The 17,695-nt window shown below is 41.3% G+C and overlaps 1 protein-coding gene across 2 annotated transcripts in view; it reads right to left on the bottom strand.

Moving 5' to 3' along the window:
• Nucleotides 1–15,022, bottom strand: part of KDM5A (lysine demethylase 5A) — a 51,491-nt gene extending 36,469 nt beyond the window's left edge. For both annotated transcript variants that reach the window (XM_051616349.1, XM_051616353.1), the window contains exons 1-7: nt 14,566–15,022; nt 12,531–12,608; nt 11,361–11,483; nt 8,983–9,153; nt 8,370–8,504; nt 3,105–3,210; nt 2,478–2,566 (exon numbers count right to left, since the gene is read on the bottom strand). In XM_051616349.1, the coding sequence (XP_051472309.1) occupies nt 2,478–2,566; nt 3,105–3,210; nt 8,370–8,504; nt 8,983–9,153; nt 11,361–11,483; nt 12,531–12,608; nt 14,566–14,730 (867 nt within the window). In that variant the 5' untranslated portion in view covers nt 14,731–15,022. The remainder of the gene's footprint in view (nt 1–2,477; nt 2,567–3,104; nt 3,211–8,369; nt 8,505–8,982; nt 9,154–11,360; nt 11,484–12,530; nt 12,609–14,565) is intronic.
• Nucleotides 15,023–17,695: the final 2,673 nt, after the last annotated feature.

The following is a 17,695-nucleotide window of genomic DNA, read 5'->3' as shown; positions in this document are numbered from 1 at the left end:
GGAAAAGAGAAGATAAAAACCACAAAATGACAGATTTCAATCTAAAAACCTAAGAGAGAGGGAAGAAAACTGCAGGTGAAGGTATTAACTTCTTTCTTTCTCATTTTCTCCAAAATACAGGATAAAAACTCCAAATATTAAGAGAGAAGTATTAACACCAATGCAATAGCAAACAATTTTTGCTGCTGTCTGTGGAGGACCATCTCTCAACAAGAACACCACTCACTGGGAGATACTCTCACAGACCAAACTGAAAAATCTTACCAACAGGTTTCAAAATTTCTTTGCTGTTGCTTTCTGAATTACCTAAAATACTTTTAATTAAATTTAAACATTTAATATAGTACTGAAGATCAGTAACATAATCTAAATGAAAAAAATGTGTATTACTTTACAGCTAGAAAATTATCTTTTTTTTAACAACAACATGAGCTTCATGAATAACACTTTCTCCAAATTCTGCTACAACTACCATCAGTCACTGGGCACCTCAGGAAATTTCTGTTTCCTTCACACAGCTCACAATAACAGCAGATGTGGTGGGCTTGTTTTTTGGGGGTGGTATTTTTTCACCAAAATGTCACAAAAACAAGTGCTTTACAGCTTTGTATGTTCACACAGGTGTGTTACAATACTTGATGTCAACCCCATTCTGGTTACACCATCCTAGTTAAGCATGCAACTTCCTAGTAAAGCAACAGTACACCGAAGAAGATTGCTCATGTTTCTTAAGAAACAACTTTAAAAAATAATGCAGTTCTATTAAGTGACATATCATCTTCCTCTTTCTGAAAAAACCATGCACTCACCCTCATGGAATATGATGTCTGCTTTTTTAGCAAGTATATAAAACAAAGTGAGGGTAACAAAGCAGACATTCCCTGGTGCTCTTCCCAAAACTAAAAATGCATTAAAATGGTGATCTTAAGAGAAGGCTATTATTGCATGATACTCACTAGTTACCTATCACTGATAAAACCTTCTTCCCTCCAAATTCATATTAACATATGCAACCTTCATTATCTCAGCCCAAGTGTTGATTTGTCAAATACAAAGACTGCACTGAAATACATACTCACAACAAGCAGGTCTGTGATTACACAATAAACACAAATAAGCCTCCTAGCCATGTAACAAAACACAGTGAGACTATGATGACATATATTTATGAGGGTGGAAGGGAATAAAAAGAGGTATTTTATTTAACAGTCAGCAATTCACATAGATAAAGTAAATTTCACAGACAGCATTTCACAAATAGATAAATTAATTGGGGAGAAGTATATACAAAACTGCAGCAGAGTATTTTTCAGACACAAGTTATATAAGGCTAATGTATCACCTGTGCACTTCAAAGACTGCTCTCCTTGAAGGTGTCTCATCCAAGTATAAGAAAAAGGGTGGAACCAAATGATGGCAAGTCACAGAATTTCACATTATTACAGTTACAGCAGTACAGTTGCAAAATAGCAATTCTGCTGCTATAGTATTTTAATCTTCCTTTATAAATAAGAGTAAATGGAAAGAGTAAACAAATATAGTTTTCTACAGACTAGAAAAAAATTTTTTTAATTAAATCATACTTAAACAAAATGGTCACAACACTTACACAGCCTAGAAACACCGTCTACTCAGAAGTAGCAGTAAAATTAAAAAAAAATAAATCAAGCATTTTTTTAAAATATCCAACTTCTCCCACATTTTTCTCCTCAGGAGGTATTTCCACATATAAAAATATGATCACTAGAGCCTTGGTCTTCTATGGTTGAAATTTAAAACAAGCTCTTGTAAGCTCAGGCCAAGAATTAAAAAGAACATAGATTTATTACTTAAGAGGCTAATTCTTAAGACATTAAAATCACGCATCTTCATTCATGGTTGCACACACATCCTAAGTTACAATACACAAATAGTAAAAAGTCACGTGCTACAAAAGAAATTAAAAACAATGATACATTGCTTTTCCATTGTCAAACATTAGAGTGCTAGACATTTTAGTTTTCTCCTTAAGGGTTTCACTTGCACAGGCTTCTATAATGACTAGTTTAAAATTAACTGAAAAAACATGAATGCTGGAATTGCTAAAAAACAAAACTCGTGAAGTACTGGAGCATCTCAAAATATCTTTTAAGCAAGAGAAGTGGTACTATAATCCTTCTACAAAGGGAAGTTCAAATAGAAAGTGAGCTACTGAAGGCATCCAAGAAGTGTTAGGCAAAGCAAGCCCTCAACCCTATCACCAGCAAGTATCTTCATGTTGCAACATTCTTCCTGTCCCAAAGATTAAAACATAAACCTAGAATATAGAATATTTTTCAAAATACTGCTCCTTCTTCCCATTAAAATATCATCTGCTGTGTGCATACACTCAACTACCTGGGGGCACTTGGGGGGGGGGGTGCTTAGAAAAAAAAAAAATCTTAGTAAACCGATTAATTTCTTATTATCAGAAATCACAGCAAAGGAACCAAACTTACAAAGTTGACAGAAAGAGTTCCTTTGCGTTGTCGCATCTGCATTCCAAATGCTTCTGATCTGGTTCCCTTGCGTCTTCTTGTCACCTCATCTTGAAGTAAAATAAAGTTAAAGATTACTAATATCACACGAAAACAGACTTAACTTACAAAGATAACACAGGTGTCCAGCCTGCTACCCAGCCTCTCATATCAGAAGCTACCTGACAATCCAAAGAACACAAAACCTCCTTGTTATACTTGGCCCATCTAAAATAAATAGGGATTAGAAAAACAGACTTTACTTATCCTTACAGGTAATGCCAATTACCTGAAGAAACAGAGTGAATTACACTCACAATTTGTGAAGGTAGCTGTTTCAGTATTGTCAAATCCTGTTTTACCTTCCAGTCACTCAGTTCATGCAACAGCTGCTTAAGTGTTATTGTTACCATACAATACATAAGCAGCTGAAACTATGCAAAGTTATACAAAGCACATTGTAAATCTCTCTCATGAATGAAACTCTAGAATACTTAGCTTTCTTTTTTCCAGTTATAATGATTTTCTTACTTAATGTTGTCTCTAGAGACACATGGAAAGATTTAACAGCTTTGTTACTTTACAGAGATGATCCCAAGATTTAATTACCCTCTTTATCCTTTGCTCCCAATGCCAGTCCCATCATCTTGGGTCCAGCTCCAAAGATCTGCAGCTTCTTCAGTTCAGTATTTCTACTCATTTCTCCCGCCTCTGCCTAAAAGTTAAAACAAGATCACATCAGCACAAAACATCAACATTTTCCTTCTGGGTATCTTCACAATTCATTTGTATTTCTCTCTCCCAACAATCAGCTCACCAAAAGAAAGGAAATGGAAGCATGAAAAGACAATTTTCTGATCCTAAAGCAAATTAACAAATGCAAATGCAATAAAAGACACATTTTTTGTCCAAACTTCCCAAATATTTCCCATTTAGGATTGCAGATAGTCACCTATATAGCAAATAAGAGAACTAGGTTTGACATTTAGAAAAAAAATAAGAATGGCACAGCAGGTTTTTTCAAAATCCCTGTGATTCAGTCCAGTGCTTGGATCTTAACACAGTTTCACCAGGAATTTTTTTAACTGCTTCTGCATAGACACACACAACACTAATGAGTTCCAACCCACTTCTTTAAGCTTGGCTGCTCCTGGGCTTATTTGTGATGAAATGTGAGTACAACTGTTGAAATCACAGCTACTCATGGTGCCCTTGCAACCTCAAAATCAGAGATGAAAAGACCCATTAGGAGACAACTCCATGCCCCTGCCCCCAGTCATGTTTCCTGAAATGTTGTATTCAACTGAACTTCATCCCGTTTCCCATTATTCACATATCTCATTTTCCCACATGGTTGCCACTAATATAACAGCAGAAAGAACCTCTCTATATTGTTTTTATCTGCAATGCAATCACACTGGTATTTTTCTTCAGGTTGTCTACTTGTACTTTGAAAATCCTTTCTAAGCTGATACAAAAAGCCACCAAATCCTCAACATTTGCAGTCTTTCTCCTGAAATTCACTCATCTTAAAAGATCTCAGCAAATCTCATTTCAACAAGGTTTTATCTTCAAGTAACTTACTGATAATACTTCATCTGTTCTATTCCACAGTTTGATAGATCATGCATGAAACAAGCTCCATTGGGGCGACATGCATTCAGTTTTTAATCAATAATCAAAGTTCAAACGCACTTACAATAAAGCTAAAAGATTATAATTTCCATTCATTCAGTCTAAATTGGTTTTTTTTCTGGCTTCCAAAATACAAGACATAGTGACTCCCAAGTGTTATTACTCTAAGGAATTTGTAGTGATATTCAGAGTTCCTCTTCCCACCCAACTGTGTATGCAATATTCTAACCAGCATCCTTCCAAACTGATTACTGCTGATATTCTAATTTTGAACATTTATGAATTCTATGGTGCTATTAAACTCCTTTCACTTTAGCTATACGTTAACAACTTTGTAAGCCCACTCAGAAATGACAGGCTAACAGGCAACCTTTCCTCACAAATTCCTCTTTTTGGCTAACAACACCGACTATTCTGCTGTATGGGTAAGCTTACCACCTGGAGACTCTATAGTCCCTCAGTTCCCATTTGAAATTCATTAACAGCTCATCCATTCTTTCAACTGATAGAACCTGATAGAATCAACCAACATTACATTTCTCAGTACAGTAAAATTCTCCATAATTTCAGCAACATTTAAGAACGATCTCTACAATTTCTCTCCTGCTATTGTGATCCAAGATAATTTTCACAATTATATCTGAAAAATAATTTTACTATTGTATTTCGTAAAAGTACATAATTAACATGCAGCAATTTCTCTTCAGCTGTACAGCTTCGTTTAAAAAAGCATTACCTAAATATATTTTCATAACTCCATCACTCAGATTTATTTGGGTTCCACTAAACTGGATTCCACTAAAGTCGATACAATCCATTCATGTTCAGGTGGAAAAAGCTACAGTTTCAAAAATAACAGACAGCATATTGAAAAAGAAAAGTAAAATGCCTGTAATTCTATAATTTTAAAAAATAAAATTCCCAAGATTCCTATATAACTTTATGAAAACTGCCAGGGTATTGACAGTTTAAAGTGTGAATACTAAATGCATTCAGAAACCACAACCAGTCGTCTTTCTGTGGTGCCCTTAACCCTGTATAGAACCAAACTCAAAACTGAACACATGGAAACAGAAATCTTGCACTTCTTGCCATTTTCTCATTGCTAACAGCAAAAAACTCCACCACATGTTTGCATATTTTTTTCCATATAAACGAAATAAACTTGATTAAACTGCAATTCTATTCCAGCTCCTCTTTTTCCTGAAGGATGCAGACAAGTTTTTATTTTACCTTCTTAATGAAAGTACAATTTAAAGGCTTTTCTTGTATATGGGGGAATCCTAATCATATGATACTGTTACACTGGATTCACACAATCTTTTCTTTTGTCCTCATCAAATTTCAAACATTTGTATCCCCACCCCTCCACCCCCAACATGCAAGACCAGAATACATAAAACCAAGAATCAAAATATTTAGGCGTTTTGGGCATTTGTCAGCATGTCCTAGAGCTCTTCTGTTTCACGCACCTACTCCCATGGAAGGAAATCTTCCAAATTGAAAAAATGGAAGCTTATTTTATTAATTCTGTTATTCTGCAATCATCCAAATTCGTTAAAGAAAACCCTGAAAGCAAACATACTACTTGAATTGGTTTTAATTTCTCAGAAAATTCTCTGGATATGAATCCTTTGAAAAGACAGCACTACATTATCTTTTTTTCTAGTAGTGCATTTCTCTACCAGAAATCATCATGATGTAACCATGTTAGACAACCCCTTTGTTAAGATACACCCTAACGGATCATCTATGAAGATATACTGCTCTAAGAAAGAAGTATTCTCCTGAATTTAACATTTACTTAAGGATATTCTCCTTTCCTAATCTGAATTATTTTTACTTTTTGTTGTCCTTTTCTTTACAAGCCTCTAGCATTTCAGTTTTCCTTCCCTCGTTTTTATTTGTGATAGTTTTCCTCAAAGGGAAGAAGAATTAAGCATTACATTTATTTTTTAGTAGAATCTCTTGCATCACCAGAGATTTCCAACCAACCCATCTTTCACAAAGGAGAATTCTCTTTCCCTAATTTATTTCATTTTTCAATTTCTGATTTTCCAAATTTTGCTTTCAAAAAGCCAACTTTGCTTTTTGAAAGTCTACCAACCCCTTCTATTGCTGAGGACCTTTGTTTATATCAGTAATTTCTTATTACTATTTTTATGCTTTTTCTTTCATCATCCATTTGTGAGTAAGTTACTACAGGAAGAAGATGGAGAGCAATTTTGGAAAGTACTTATTGCATTGGAAGAAATCTACTGACATGCAGAGGTCATACCTGGTTATCCATGCTTACTACCCAGGCACCGGACTACTTGGCACACTACACACAAATCACTCAGATATTTCAGCTACAGAAGAATGATGTTTATTTGGCAGGTTTTTACATTACTTGCATATTACCTGTTCTCTGAAGACTAGACAATCTCTGGTAAAATTCCAGGTAAGGACTTTGAACGATCAATAGAGCCCTGTCTAGAATAAGGAGATGCATTGAAATCTGGAACAATTTCTCAGCATTCCCCAGATACTGACACTTCTATCATTTGGAGCTGCTGAGGACAAATCTGTTTCTAAATACAGTTCCAGAGTTGACTCAGGAAAGTTACACGCAGCTTCCAAGACAGCCAGAAAATACTTCTCCTGGCTACGCAAATAAGTTGAGTTTTTCCTGCATTAAAGATCTAATTTCAGCCATTTTAATAACTGAAATGGTTAAAAGACAGTGGCTAAAGGCCTAATAAAAGGCATATAAAAAAAATATATATACACATATATTCAAGATTTTGCAGACAGTTTAAGTAAAATCACCCTGCTCCCTCCCTTCAAATGAAATGAAGCAGCTATACTGTGCCAGGATCACCACAGAACCATTTTTTCCAAACAGGAGACATGAGAAATACCATTTTTCTACTGAAAGCAGCAGGAAAAAAGATTCCACGGGTTCTTGGTAACATAGTGACACTTTTATACCGTGTACAAGAAAAAAGTCATACTGGCATTAACCCATGAGATTTGTTCAAATCCAAAGCAGAATTCCATGTGACAAACGACCACTTCAGCTCCTGCAGCATTCTCAGTTTTCTGGATAGCTCACTTAACAGTACACAATTTGAGAGATCTGGTAACATCACAGCCTGGGACCGCTTGTGTGATGCATTGTTATATGGTTACAATAGATAACATCAAGACAGCTTCAGTAAGTTCAGAAAGCAGACTGAAAAAGACAAATCAGTCATGACATAAGAGAAAAATGTGAAAGTACATCAAGGATACTCAAATATATCCAGGCCAAGCAACATACATTTGAAAAAAATCAGTTTAAGAGCACTTGAGAAAGCTTTGTGTTGCTTAAAATACATCTAGAATGGCATCAAGCAAGTAGTAAGTTTGTTGCATATAAACCCAGCTTTTGTCCAGCCACTAGACCTGCTGTGAAGAGCCTTAGCACGCTGCCTGCAATAGAAGTCTTCATCAGAAGGTGAAGACCCCTGCTTTAAATACTGTAACAGAATCAACAGACCCATCAGGACAAGCTAATAATAATAATAAAAAATAAATAAATTAATAATAATGGTGGTGATTCAGTTTTAATTGACATCTACTGAAGAGTACTCCCAGGTTTTAATCACCTTGTAGAATACCAGTAGCTCCTATAACACCACTAATTGAGGAAAAAAAAACACCTGCTTTTCAGTTCTACAGAAAACTGTAGAAATCCTATACAGTTTCAGCCATTACTGAGCATCTCCCCATATGCCTCTTCCATTTTCTCAGAATAAAAGTCTGTCCAGCTCGAGATAATCAGTCCCAAGTGCCATTTCCACAATTAACATAGACTTACCTACACATACTTGCATTCATGTAACTAAAGGGTATATTTGAGAGAGTTTTACAAAACTTTTCAAACTTTGCACAAGCAGAAGCTTCAACACCATTTCACAAATGTTTTTTTATCCATTTAGTTTTCAAAGATACATTAACTACAAAGGGCCTGGGTCACTTGCCAGTAAACAAAAAGCAGCTCTTAAGTTTTCAGATAAACAGGGCATCTACCATAAGCAAACCAGGCCTCAGAGAGATGTCCTTCCCTGGATTTTATGTTAACAAAGAAGACTTGCTTCCTGGTGGTACTTTTGAGCAGGCTCCAACAACCAAAGGCTGTTGCACTGCCAACACTGCTGCACTGGTGGAAGGAGAAAGTGATCTCTGTCAATAAGAGCCAATCAACAGAAGTACCTGGGATTTGACACGCCTAGTTCTCTTCAGCACAACATTCATTCTTGAAGCCTGCTTCGGGGAAGCCTGGGCATCTGAGCTGAGGTCCTCAGGTTCCACTTTCTCCTTAAGGTCCAAGTTTGGCTTTTGGATGCCCTAGAGAATCAGAGGACAGAACAACAGGTTGATACATCAGGCAGTGCTAGTAATTTCATGGTCTGAATCATTCTCATTGCTAAGAAATGGGATGAGCGAAATCACACAGCATTATACATGCCATTTGGACAAGAGGCCAATTAATCATGCACCCTTCAAATAAGGAAACTAAATCTCAACTGCCAGCTTATCAAGGGTGAGAGAAAGACATCCTTCCAATTAATCATATACTATTTTGCCCTGTCTCCCCTTCCAATGATGTTGGCCTCTGTCCCATAAAGAAACAGCTATCAGAAAATGACTACACAAGGTCATGTTACAACTTCTAGCACAAGTATGAGCGTGGCTCTAGGTTTGTTTACATAGGTATAACTTCCAAAAGCATAAACCCTATGTTCTAGCTTTGCATGCAATAGCAAGTAACATTCTACATGCAGTTTGGGTCTCCTCTTCATACAGTGAAAGAGCAGTGTCTCACCATAAGGCTGACCCCAGACTGGAAAAGCTCATAGGGGTATAAGATCCGTTCATAGTGAGACTTGAGTAACGACCCTGTGCCTTTTCCTGGCAGGTAGCCAAGCCGACTTGCCACTTTGGACCATTTCTTCTCTTTAGTCACTACTTCAAAGCCTCCTTTGCTGGCAACAATCTGAAATGCATAAATAAAAAAGTTAAGGGTTTTGAACTGCTCTTGCCACTTTGCATAAACCAAGAATCAATTAAACCAATGAAATGTTAAAAGGTTCTATTAAAAAGTGTCAGAATCTTCAATTTAGGTTTTGTTTCCTGAAGGACTAGTGCTTTCATAAATAAGCACTTATTTATCCTCATTACTTAATTTATCTAATATGACAATTCTCCTCGTAAATGTAAATTGCATACTGTCCTTGACAGGAGAAGTACAACAGTTAAGATTTATGATGTGTTGGAAAGAATACAAACTCCACCATCAGAACAAATGAAAAGTTAACTCTCACCAGACTTGTACTCTGATGCAAAACACAAGTCTGGCCAGAAGCAAAGCCCATTCTAACACACCCCAGGCAGAAAGGAGCACTGGAGCCCACAACTTCAGTTATAGAAACTCTCACAAAACTCTGAATGGAACAGAGACTACTGAAAAAATAGGATAAAATTCATATACCTTCTGATCAACTCTGTCCAGCTTTCACATCTGATTTCAATTAGTTTTGACTCTAGTAATTCACATACAGAACTATCACTGCTTACATGTAACTAATATGTATGTAGAATGAAAAACAAAGACCATTTGCCTTCAAACAACAACCATAACAGCATGAGTTGCTTCCTCAGAAACACTGGACATGTTTCCATTGCCTCCATTCCCTTTATAGTTTCACTGCCAAGTAGCTTAAAACCCAAATGAATTGTAATTTCATTTCCATTACTGCAGGACTAACAGCATTTCCACAACAGCATAGTACATTTCTTTACATGTGGACCAAATTTCACACTTAACGTTTCACATACTGTTAGAAACCTCAATACAAAAACATGTTCTTACTGGAGTGAACTTTATGGTTTAGTTTTGAGGCTGAGGTAAATTAAAAAAATCTAACTGTGACAGTGACAAATAAAGTAGTTAATTTTGGTTCCTGCTACAATCAGATAGCTAGACTTAGATAAAACAACAGCATTATTGATCATTTTTTTTCCCCATATTACAGCAAAGAACTAGAAAAAAACATTTTAAATGAAACTACTTCTGAACTTCAACTTGTCTTCAAAATGCCCACAAATATTTTATTTCTAAAATTAACTACACATGAACAATATCTAGAGAAGCCACTAAGTGGCTAAATAAGCTTAGACCTGCAGTCAACTAAATGTTTCAACTCATAACAGTGACCCAGATATTTCCCAGTACCACTTTAGCAATATAATCCAAACAAAACACTTTAAAAAAAGGCCACCAAAATACTGAAAGACATTTTATCAGCTTTTATTCTGCATTTTATCAGCAATTCCTGACTGCTCAAAAGACAGTGACTTCCTTCTTTAAAAATAAAATCTATTCAATTCTGTACATTTTTACTTACCTGAGAGAAAGAAATTCAGATGGAGACGGGAAACTGATGCTCTAACCTAGAAGCACTAGGACTAACTTAACTCCTTACCTCTACAGTATCTTAATTCCTTACCTTGCAAGAAGAAACCTACCTAGTTATATTAACAATCCATCCTTTGTAGGTAAAGTTTACAACAGTACCTAGATTTTACCAATGCAAAGGCAAATGCCAATAGCGATTGTACTTGTGTGCAAACTTTGAAAAAAACACACCAAACACAACTACAGTGGTATCAATGTCTAGCCAGCCTTAAGACTAGCCTGTTTGGGAATTTAATTAAAATAACTATTCCAAAAGTTGATATGATAAACTCTCCAAGATGCATGTTAAAGTCATATGGAAAACTGCTGTTGGACAAGACGAGGGATTACAACAATTACAGCAGTTCATTAGAGTATTGCTAGCCAGGGGCTGAACTTCCTTCACCCTTGTCTTCTCAAAAACCACCTCAAACTCCTGCAGCTCTACCATATGTAAAAAGGAGAACTAAAAAGCAAGTGGCCAGCTGACACAAGGATGTTCAAGCTGCATACACGGTAATAAATGAACACATGCTGTACAGAAACAAACCAAAGGCAATTGATTTAACTGTGCTTGATGTATCTGCATAATTTAATTTCAAAATTGTCTTTCACTATATTTTTCCCACTGTCTCATTTAATCTCCACTTTAATGAGATTAATACTGTAAAACAGGCCCCTCCCTGTTGCTTGGCTTCTTGATCTTGAAACACGAGGCCTCTGTCTGACCAAGGCCTACCACTCACCTTACTCAGAGCATAGAGATCCAGTATTTTCCTCTCCACCACTGGGATTTTTAAATTGGATCCTTGGAGTTCCCAAAATTTTGCTAACTGATCCAAGAAGTCCAGCTTTACTCTTGTCATTGCCTGTAATAAATAATACAAATGCGTGTATCCCAGCCTAAGAATTACAAAACCTTAAGAGTCTCAAGAAAAAACACGACAAGTTTTTATTGTGTTTACACTTTCCAAGTGCAACTTGGCAACTGAGGTATTTTTTAGTCATGTAAAAAGCCCCAGAAATAGAAATACTGATTTAAAATATTAGATCTTTACATAAAGAAAACTGCATATGCTTTTCTCTGCATTCAAGAGCCTATAAACCAAACTCCTATCCAACAGTTTTTCTTGGTTTGAAACCAAAACTCATACTTATGAAAATTCAGCATTCCAGAGAGAAACACAAGGGCAATTATTAAACTATATATTGGGGAGGAGGGAGACAGTTACAAACAGTTTTTATATATGCTTCAGCCATGCAGAGGAGCCTCCTCCCTTGTATTTTTGGAGTACTCAAATCACTTTCCATAAGGAGACCCATTTACAAGCCAAACGATACATGACATTTTGGTAAATGAACAGAGCAAGGCTTTGAGAAATGTTGTAGAGAAAAAGAAAAACCAGGACAGAATGAAACTCATACTGTTTTCAAGAAAGTTCCCATTCATTTTTGAATCATAAAATTAACCAACTATAATAATCCTATAAAAAAAAAAATTCCTTTTAAGGCTTAAAAGGCATTATCAAGACAATATAAGGTAACCAGAGGCTTCAGAACAGCAGTAAATATTTTAAGAAAAAAAAAAAATTAATTGCCTGTGGAGCTCTGAAGGATTGACACTGGCTGCTCTCACTACACAACATGGTGCTTGGCATTCATTTTAGACATTTCCAGTTGAATTTGAAACAGTCTTGTGGTTATTTTGGGTAATAAAATAAAAACCAGACTTTTCTCAAAGCCATGGAGAGTTATTTTATATGAACTCTGCCACTGCCAAGTATAAACATTGATGTGGTCTATGGGTTTTCTAAAGCCTATCCCATCCAGAAACCTGCCAAGATGCTAATCTCAAGCAAGGAGACCTACTGCTTTCAGTGCAAACATTAAATTGTATCAACAGTGGAAAAGCTCACCTCCAGTTCATTCAGGCGCTGAATTCGTGGAGTGAAACGAAAACTTTGTACTTCACATGCAAATGGAGGCTGCCAGTCCTAAGCAGAGACAGAAAGACACTTTATGCTTCAAGAAATTTCTCAGAAAATGCACAAAACAGAAGACCCTAACTATGTCGAAGTAAACAAGCTCCCAATAGCAACTGAGTTTCTGGGTATTACTGGTGATATTTTCCAATTTTATGACATCCCTGTGCCTTTATAACAATGTTCTTCCCACAGTATTTCAGTTTGAAGAAAGAGATCCTCACAGAATTAAAAATATAAAAGAAAAGAAGGTTCAAAGCATGTTAGTATGTGTTACCTCATATTGAGTTTAAATATGAAAGATAGCCTGTAGCTTGCTGGTTCTTTATTTACTTTTAAAAAAGTAAAGTCCCATACGTCCTGCACATTGCAAAATTCCCACCATCAACAGTCACAAACACTAAGTAAAGCACATTATTACACATCTAACTTTTTTCATGTTTGTCTTCAGTCATTTTAACAAAGGTAAGACCAATAGTCAGGAGTCCAAGTCTTTTAACAGAAATGCTGCCTTAAAGAATGACCTTCTCAACACAGACAGCAGTCCATTCACCAACCAGTACCTCCTGGCCTCAGCTCTCAAAACTGTGCTGCAACATCAAAGCAAGTATAATTCAGCCTTTTAGTACTTTTTAAGAAGTGTTACAATACAGCAGATTGTCTGCCTGGCAAAATACATGCAACAGGGTAAAGGACACCCCCACTCCAGGTGGACAAGCCACACTAAATATTTATTATTTGCACTGCTGCAGCATATAAAGGCCTGAAGCACAATCGTAAAATATTTACAACTTTGCATAATGGAAAATAATAGTAAATCGGCAAGGTTAGGCTGGTACACAGCATCTGATTTAGTCCTTATTGAAGGCTGCAAATCAACCTGACACCGGCATCCTGCAAAACCCTGCAATGCAAACAGCTCAGCAAGCATGGAGAGATCCAAACGCGTCCAGTGGCCAGGGAAGTTCCAGTTATTCTCAATGAACAAGATGATCTGGATCAGTTTCTTGGGGCCTCTCAACCTAAGCCATTCTGCTTATTTTAGAAAGGGCAACCCCTTGGAGGTCAAGTTTTCAACATCGTCATGAAACCAACTGAACAGATCCCAGCAAACCAGACAGCTCAGAAAGAGAGGAAGGATCATGACATCTAATCAGCACGCCCGTATCCAAGTTGTTCTCAGTTACACGCTTTCTTTTCAGGTGTTTTTTCCTCTGTCTCAGTACTTTCAACTCTCTCATTTTACAGCTGTATTTAAAGTTTATTTGCACTTGAATTATCAAGCGATCTAACCATTTTCTGCCAATTTGCCTGACGTCCTTATCTAAGTGTTCGACCAGGTCGAACATTATCATAAAATAACAATCAAGTCATCGAAGATACTTAAGCTTCTATCTTCTAACATATACATCAACATAATTCCCCTACACAAACAGGCTGTCCTATTTTCGTAACCCCTGCCCTAGGTTGCCACCTCCATTACCAGTTTCAAGATTACGTTTATAAATAATGTCCCACTACAAAAAAATACCCTTCTTCCTCCCCCTCCGTCCTCCCGGTGCACACGCCTGATACCACCTACAACACCTTCGCAGTTTCCACATGCAAAATGTTGTTTTGTGGGTTGTTTGCTTTTTTTTTTTTTTTTTTTAATAAAAAGAGCGTGAAGCCTCGGACACTGCCACGCACTACTAGCTTCTCTCCTGCTCCAAATCAACCTCTACAACACCCGCACCCTTTGGTGCCCCCAGCACGGACACCGAGGCCTAAGGAAGGCGACAGACGAACCCCAGGCGAGCCCGCGGGGTGGGCGAAGGGGCTCGCCGGGTCCTCAAGCCCACCGCTCTGCCACAAAGACCAAGGCCCCGCTCCCACCGCCCGGCGCACCCCGCGGAGCCCAGCGCACACCCCGGGCCCCTCCCGGGCCCACCCCCCGCCCTGCCCCCTCTCAGGCCCAGCCGGGCAGTACCTTGGGGGGCCGGATCTTGCAGATGCCGGTTTTCTCGGCCAGGCCGCGGATGCGGCCGATGAAGCCGAGCGGGTCGCTGAACTCCTCCCAGCTGGGCTCGAACACGGGGCACTCGGGAGGGGGCACGAACTCGGCCGCGTAGCGCAGCCCACCGCCCCCCGACATGGCGGCAGGGGGCGAGCGCCGCCGCAGGAGGAGGAGGAGGAGGAGGAAGCGCAGGGAGGCCGCGGCGGGGCAGGGCGGAGCGGCCAGGGGCGGTGGGGCCCTCAGGGGCGGCCGGCGGGGCTGGGCCGGCGGCCGAGGCGCATCGTCTGGCGGCGGCTGCCGAGCAGGGCGGCGGCCGCGGCAGGGGGGACGGGCTGGGGGGCGGCGGCTGCAGGCGGGTGTTGTGGCCCCGTCCCCCGGGGCGACCTCCCCCCGCGCCGAGCCCCGCTCGCTCGCCTTCCAGCTCGCCGGAAGTTACGCGCTCGGCTTTCAACCCTCCCCCGGAAGCGGCAGGAGCTGTTGGCTTCCGATCCAAAAAGTAGTCCCTCTGCCGCGCTGCTGCACAGCAGGGCCCCAGCGCTGGGGACCCGCCCGCCTCCCGGGCCCGCCGGTACCGGCCACGCTCCTCCGACAGGCCCAGGAGAGAACCCACGCCACGCGCCCTCCCTCCCTCGGAAAACCCTACGGCGCGGCTGGGGGAGGAGGGGACCGGGGAAATGGGGGGGGGGGGGGGGGTCGTCGAGGAGGGCGGAGCCGCCTCCACTTCCGCCGCGGAGGAATGTGCGACGAAACTCGAGCCATTCACTTCCGGTGCTGAAGTTCCAGCTCGCCCATTGTCTGAGCCGGACGTCAGGAGGGGCGCCTGGAGCCCCGCCCCCTCCTCCCCGGCCCCGCCCCCTCCTCCCCGGCCCCGCCCCCTCCACCCCGGGCCCCGCGTCCTCTCCGGCCCCGCCCCCCTCCTCTCCGGGCCCCGCCCCCTCCTCCCCGGCCCCGCCCCCTCCACCCCGGGCCCCGCCTCCTCTCCGGCCCCGCCCCCCTCCTCTCCGGGCCCCGCCCCCTCCTCCCCGGCCCCGCCCCCTCCTCCCCTCCGGCCCCGCCCCCCTCCTACCCGGCCCCGCCCCCCTCCTACCGGGCCCCTCGGGCCGCGCCTCCCGGCGGCCGCGGCCGCGCCCGGGGCTCAGTTCCCCGCCCGGGTTCCCTCTGTCTTAGGAAACACGGCGTCAGCCCCGCGGCGCTCGGGGCAGGCAGGGCAGAGCCCCGGCATCGGGCGCCCCAGAGGAAGGCCCGCGCTTGTGAGGTGGCCGTCCTGGCCGCTCGTTCCGTTTAATCTCAGCCGGTGCCAGCGCCGGTGAATACACGTGTTTCTGTGGGCAGCCCCACCAGCGCAGGCCCGTCGTGTCCCTCGCTGCTTCTCCATCAAGGTCTCAAAAGTCCGGTCTGTAACTCACGGCGAGGTTGTGTGAAGCGCTCCACAACCAACCCCAGCCTCCGCGGATCTTGCCATACAGAACGTTTCATTTCCGATGCCGAGTCCCAGCTCACCAGCTAGGACGCCTTGGTACCTCTTTTACTCACCCATCGCAGCATAGCCCAGAAAAGAATAGCGTGTTTGGCTTCTTTTAACCAAAACCCTGCTTCAGTGCTCACCATACTCCACATCTGATTTTCCTCTTGCTGTTGATTCCAGCCTCGTTCCGGGAGTGCTATTTCAGTCTCAGGAAAAGTTAATTTCCCCCTCCTGTTACCATGAAGCTTAAACACATTCTGCTTCAGACGTAGGTCATGTGTCTGCATCGCTTCCCTGCCAGCCTGAAGAGGTGCCGCCTGCATTTTCCACATGGGAAACAAACGGCTCCAAGGTGAAAGGTTAATTTTGACCAAAGTTACAGGTAAGAGAAAACCGACCCTGTAAAACATTGAGTGAATCTACCAATGGTTGTTGTGGTTTTGCAATGTCTTCTTATATTTTGCAGGGGGTTCCTGTCACAGGTGCCTGATACTATTATGACTGTGAAAGCATGTGTGGTGCAGGTCTTTCCTTACCACTATGCAGAAATTGTACTTTTACATTCTCCTGCTGGTTGTTGTGTTTTGGTTGTTTTTTTTTCCTTTTATTATTTGGTTGGGTGTGTCTTCTGATGTGCTGTATCAGGTTCTGTTCAGGAAGTGTGTATGTTACGTGTATGTTTCTGCATATTCCCAACAGCAGACTCATCAAGGTATCCAATTTCGAGATGAACCGTGATTTAGCCAGGAATGCTGGAAGGTAAAAACTCCGTGCACGAAAGCTCCTAAGCTGTGAAAAAGCTTTATTTTGGGAACAAGTCTTTTACTGATTTTTCTCCTAGACTATTCAAGATTGTTTCAGTTTTGTGTCAGTAAGTTTAGGGAAGTGGTGGGCTCTGCAGGGCACTGCTGGGAGGGCTGAAGGCTGCAGAGTAAAAAGCTGAAAATCCCACATAATCTGTAAGGGGGCATTTTTTCATTTTACCTGTTCTGCAAGATACGTTTTTTGGGGGCTCTTGGCTTCTGAGACACAGGTTTCTGACTGGTGTACCCCACATCAGTAGTTAATCACACGTAGCAGCTAAATAAGGAAATAACGTATTGTGTACATTGTGAGGAGGATAATGAGCACTGCTGGGGCTGGGAAGATACACGGGGGATGGAGAGGCTAAAAATCGTCCTGTTTATCCAAAAAATACATATAGATACTCACCCAGAATGTGACTCTGCAGCGGTCTCACTGCCCCTGCGCTTTGTTGGCAAGGTTTGATGCTGGGCAGGCAATTAAACAAATGACAGATGCCCTCCAACAACCCCTCTCCCTTCCCAACAAGGGAAAGAGAATAAGGAAGACACACTAAACTACACAAATTTAATGAAACAATGCCGATTAGGAATACTTAAATACGTATCGATCTATACAAACCCGATATTGCACTCCCCGCCAGCAACGCTCACGTCACCACTGAGGCTACAGGGCAGCCCTGGGGGAGCCCTGGGATGGGCTCCCGGGCTCAGCGCGGCAGGTGGGAGCAGGATTCAGGAACACGTGCGCAGGGATGAAAGGTGGCAGAATGGACAGTCCTCCCAGGAGACTTGCCGTGGGCGAAGAAAGCCTGACCCTCGTGATCCCTCAGAT

This window comes from Apus apus, chromosome 1 (assembly GCF_020740795.1).
Source record: "Apus apus isolate bApuApu2 chromosome 1, bApuApu2.pri.cur, whole genome shotgun sequence".
Classification (NCBI taxonomy): domain Eukaryota; kingdom Metazoa; phylum Chordata; class Aves; order Apodiformes; family Apodidae; genus Apus; species Apus apus.
Note: the sequence above shows the minus strand (reverse complement) of the source record. Positions and strands in the feature narration are given on the sequence as shown.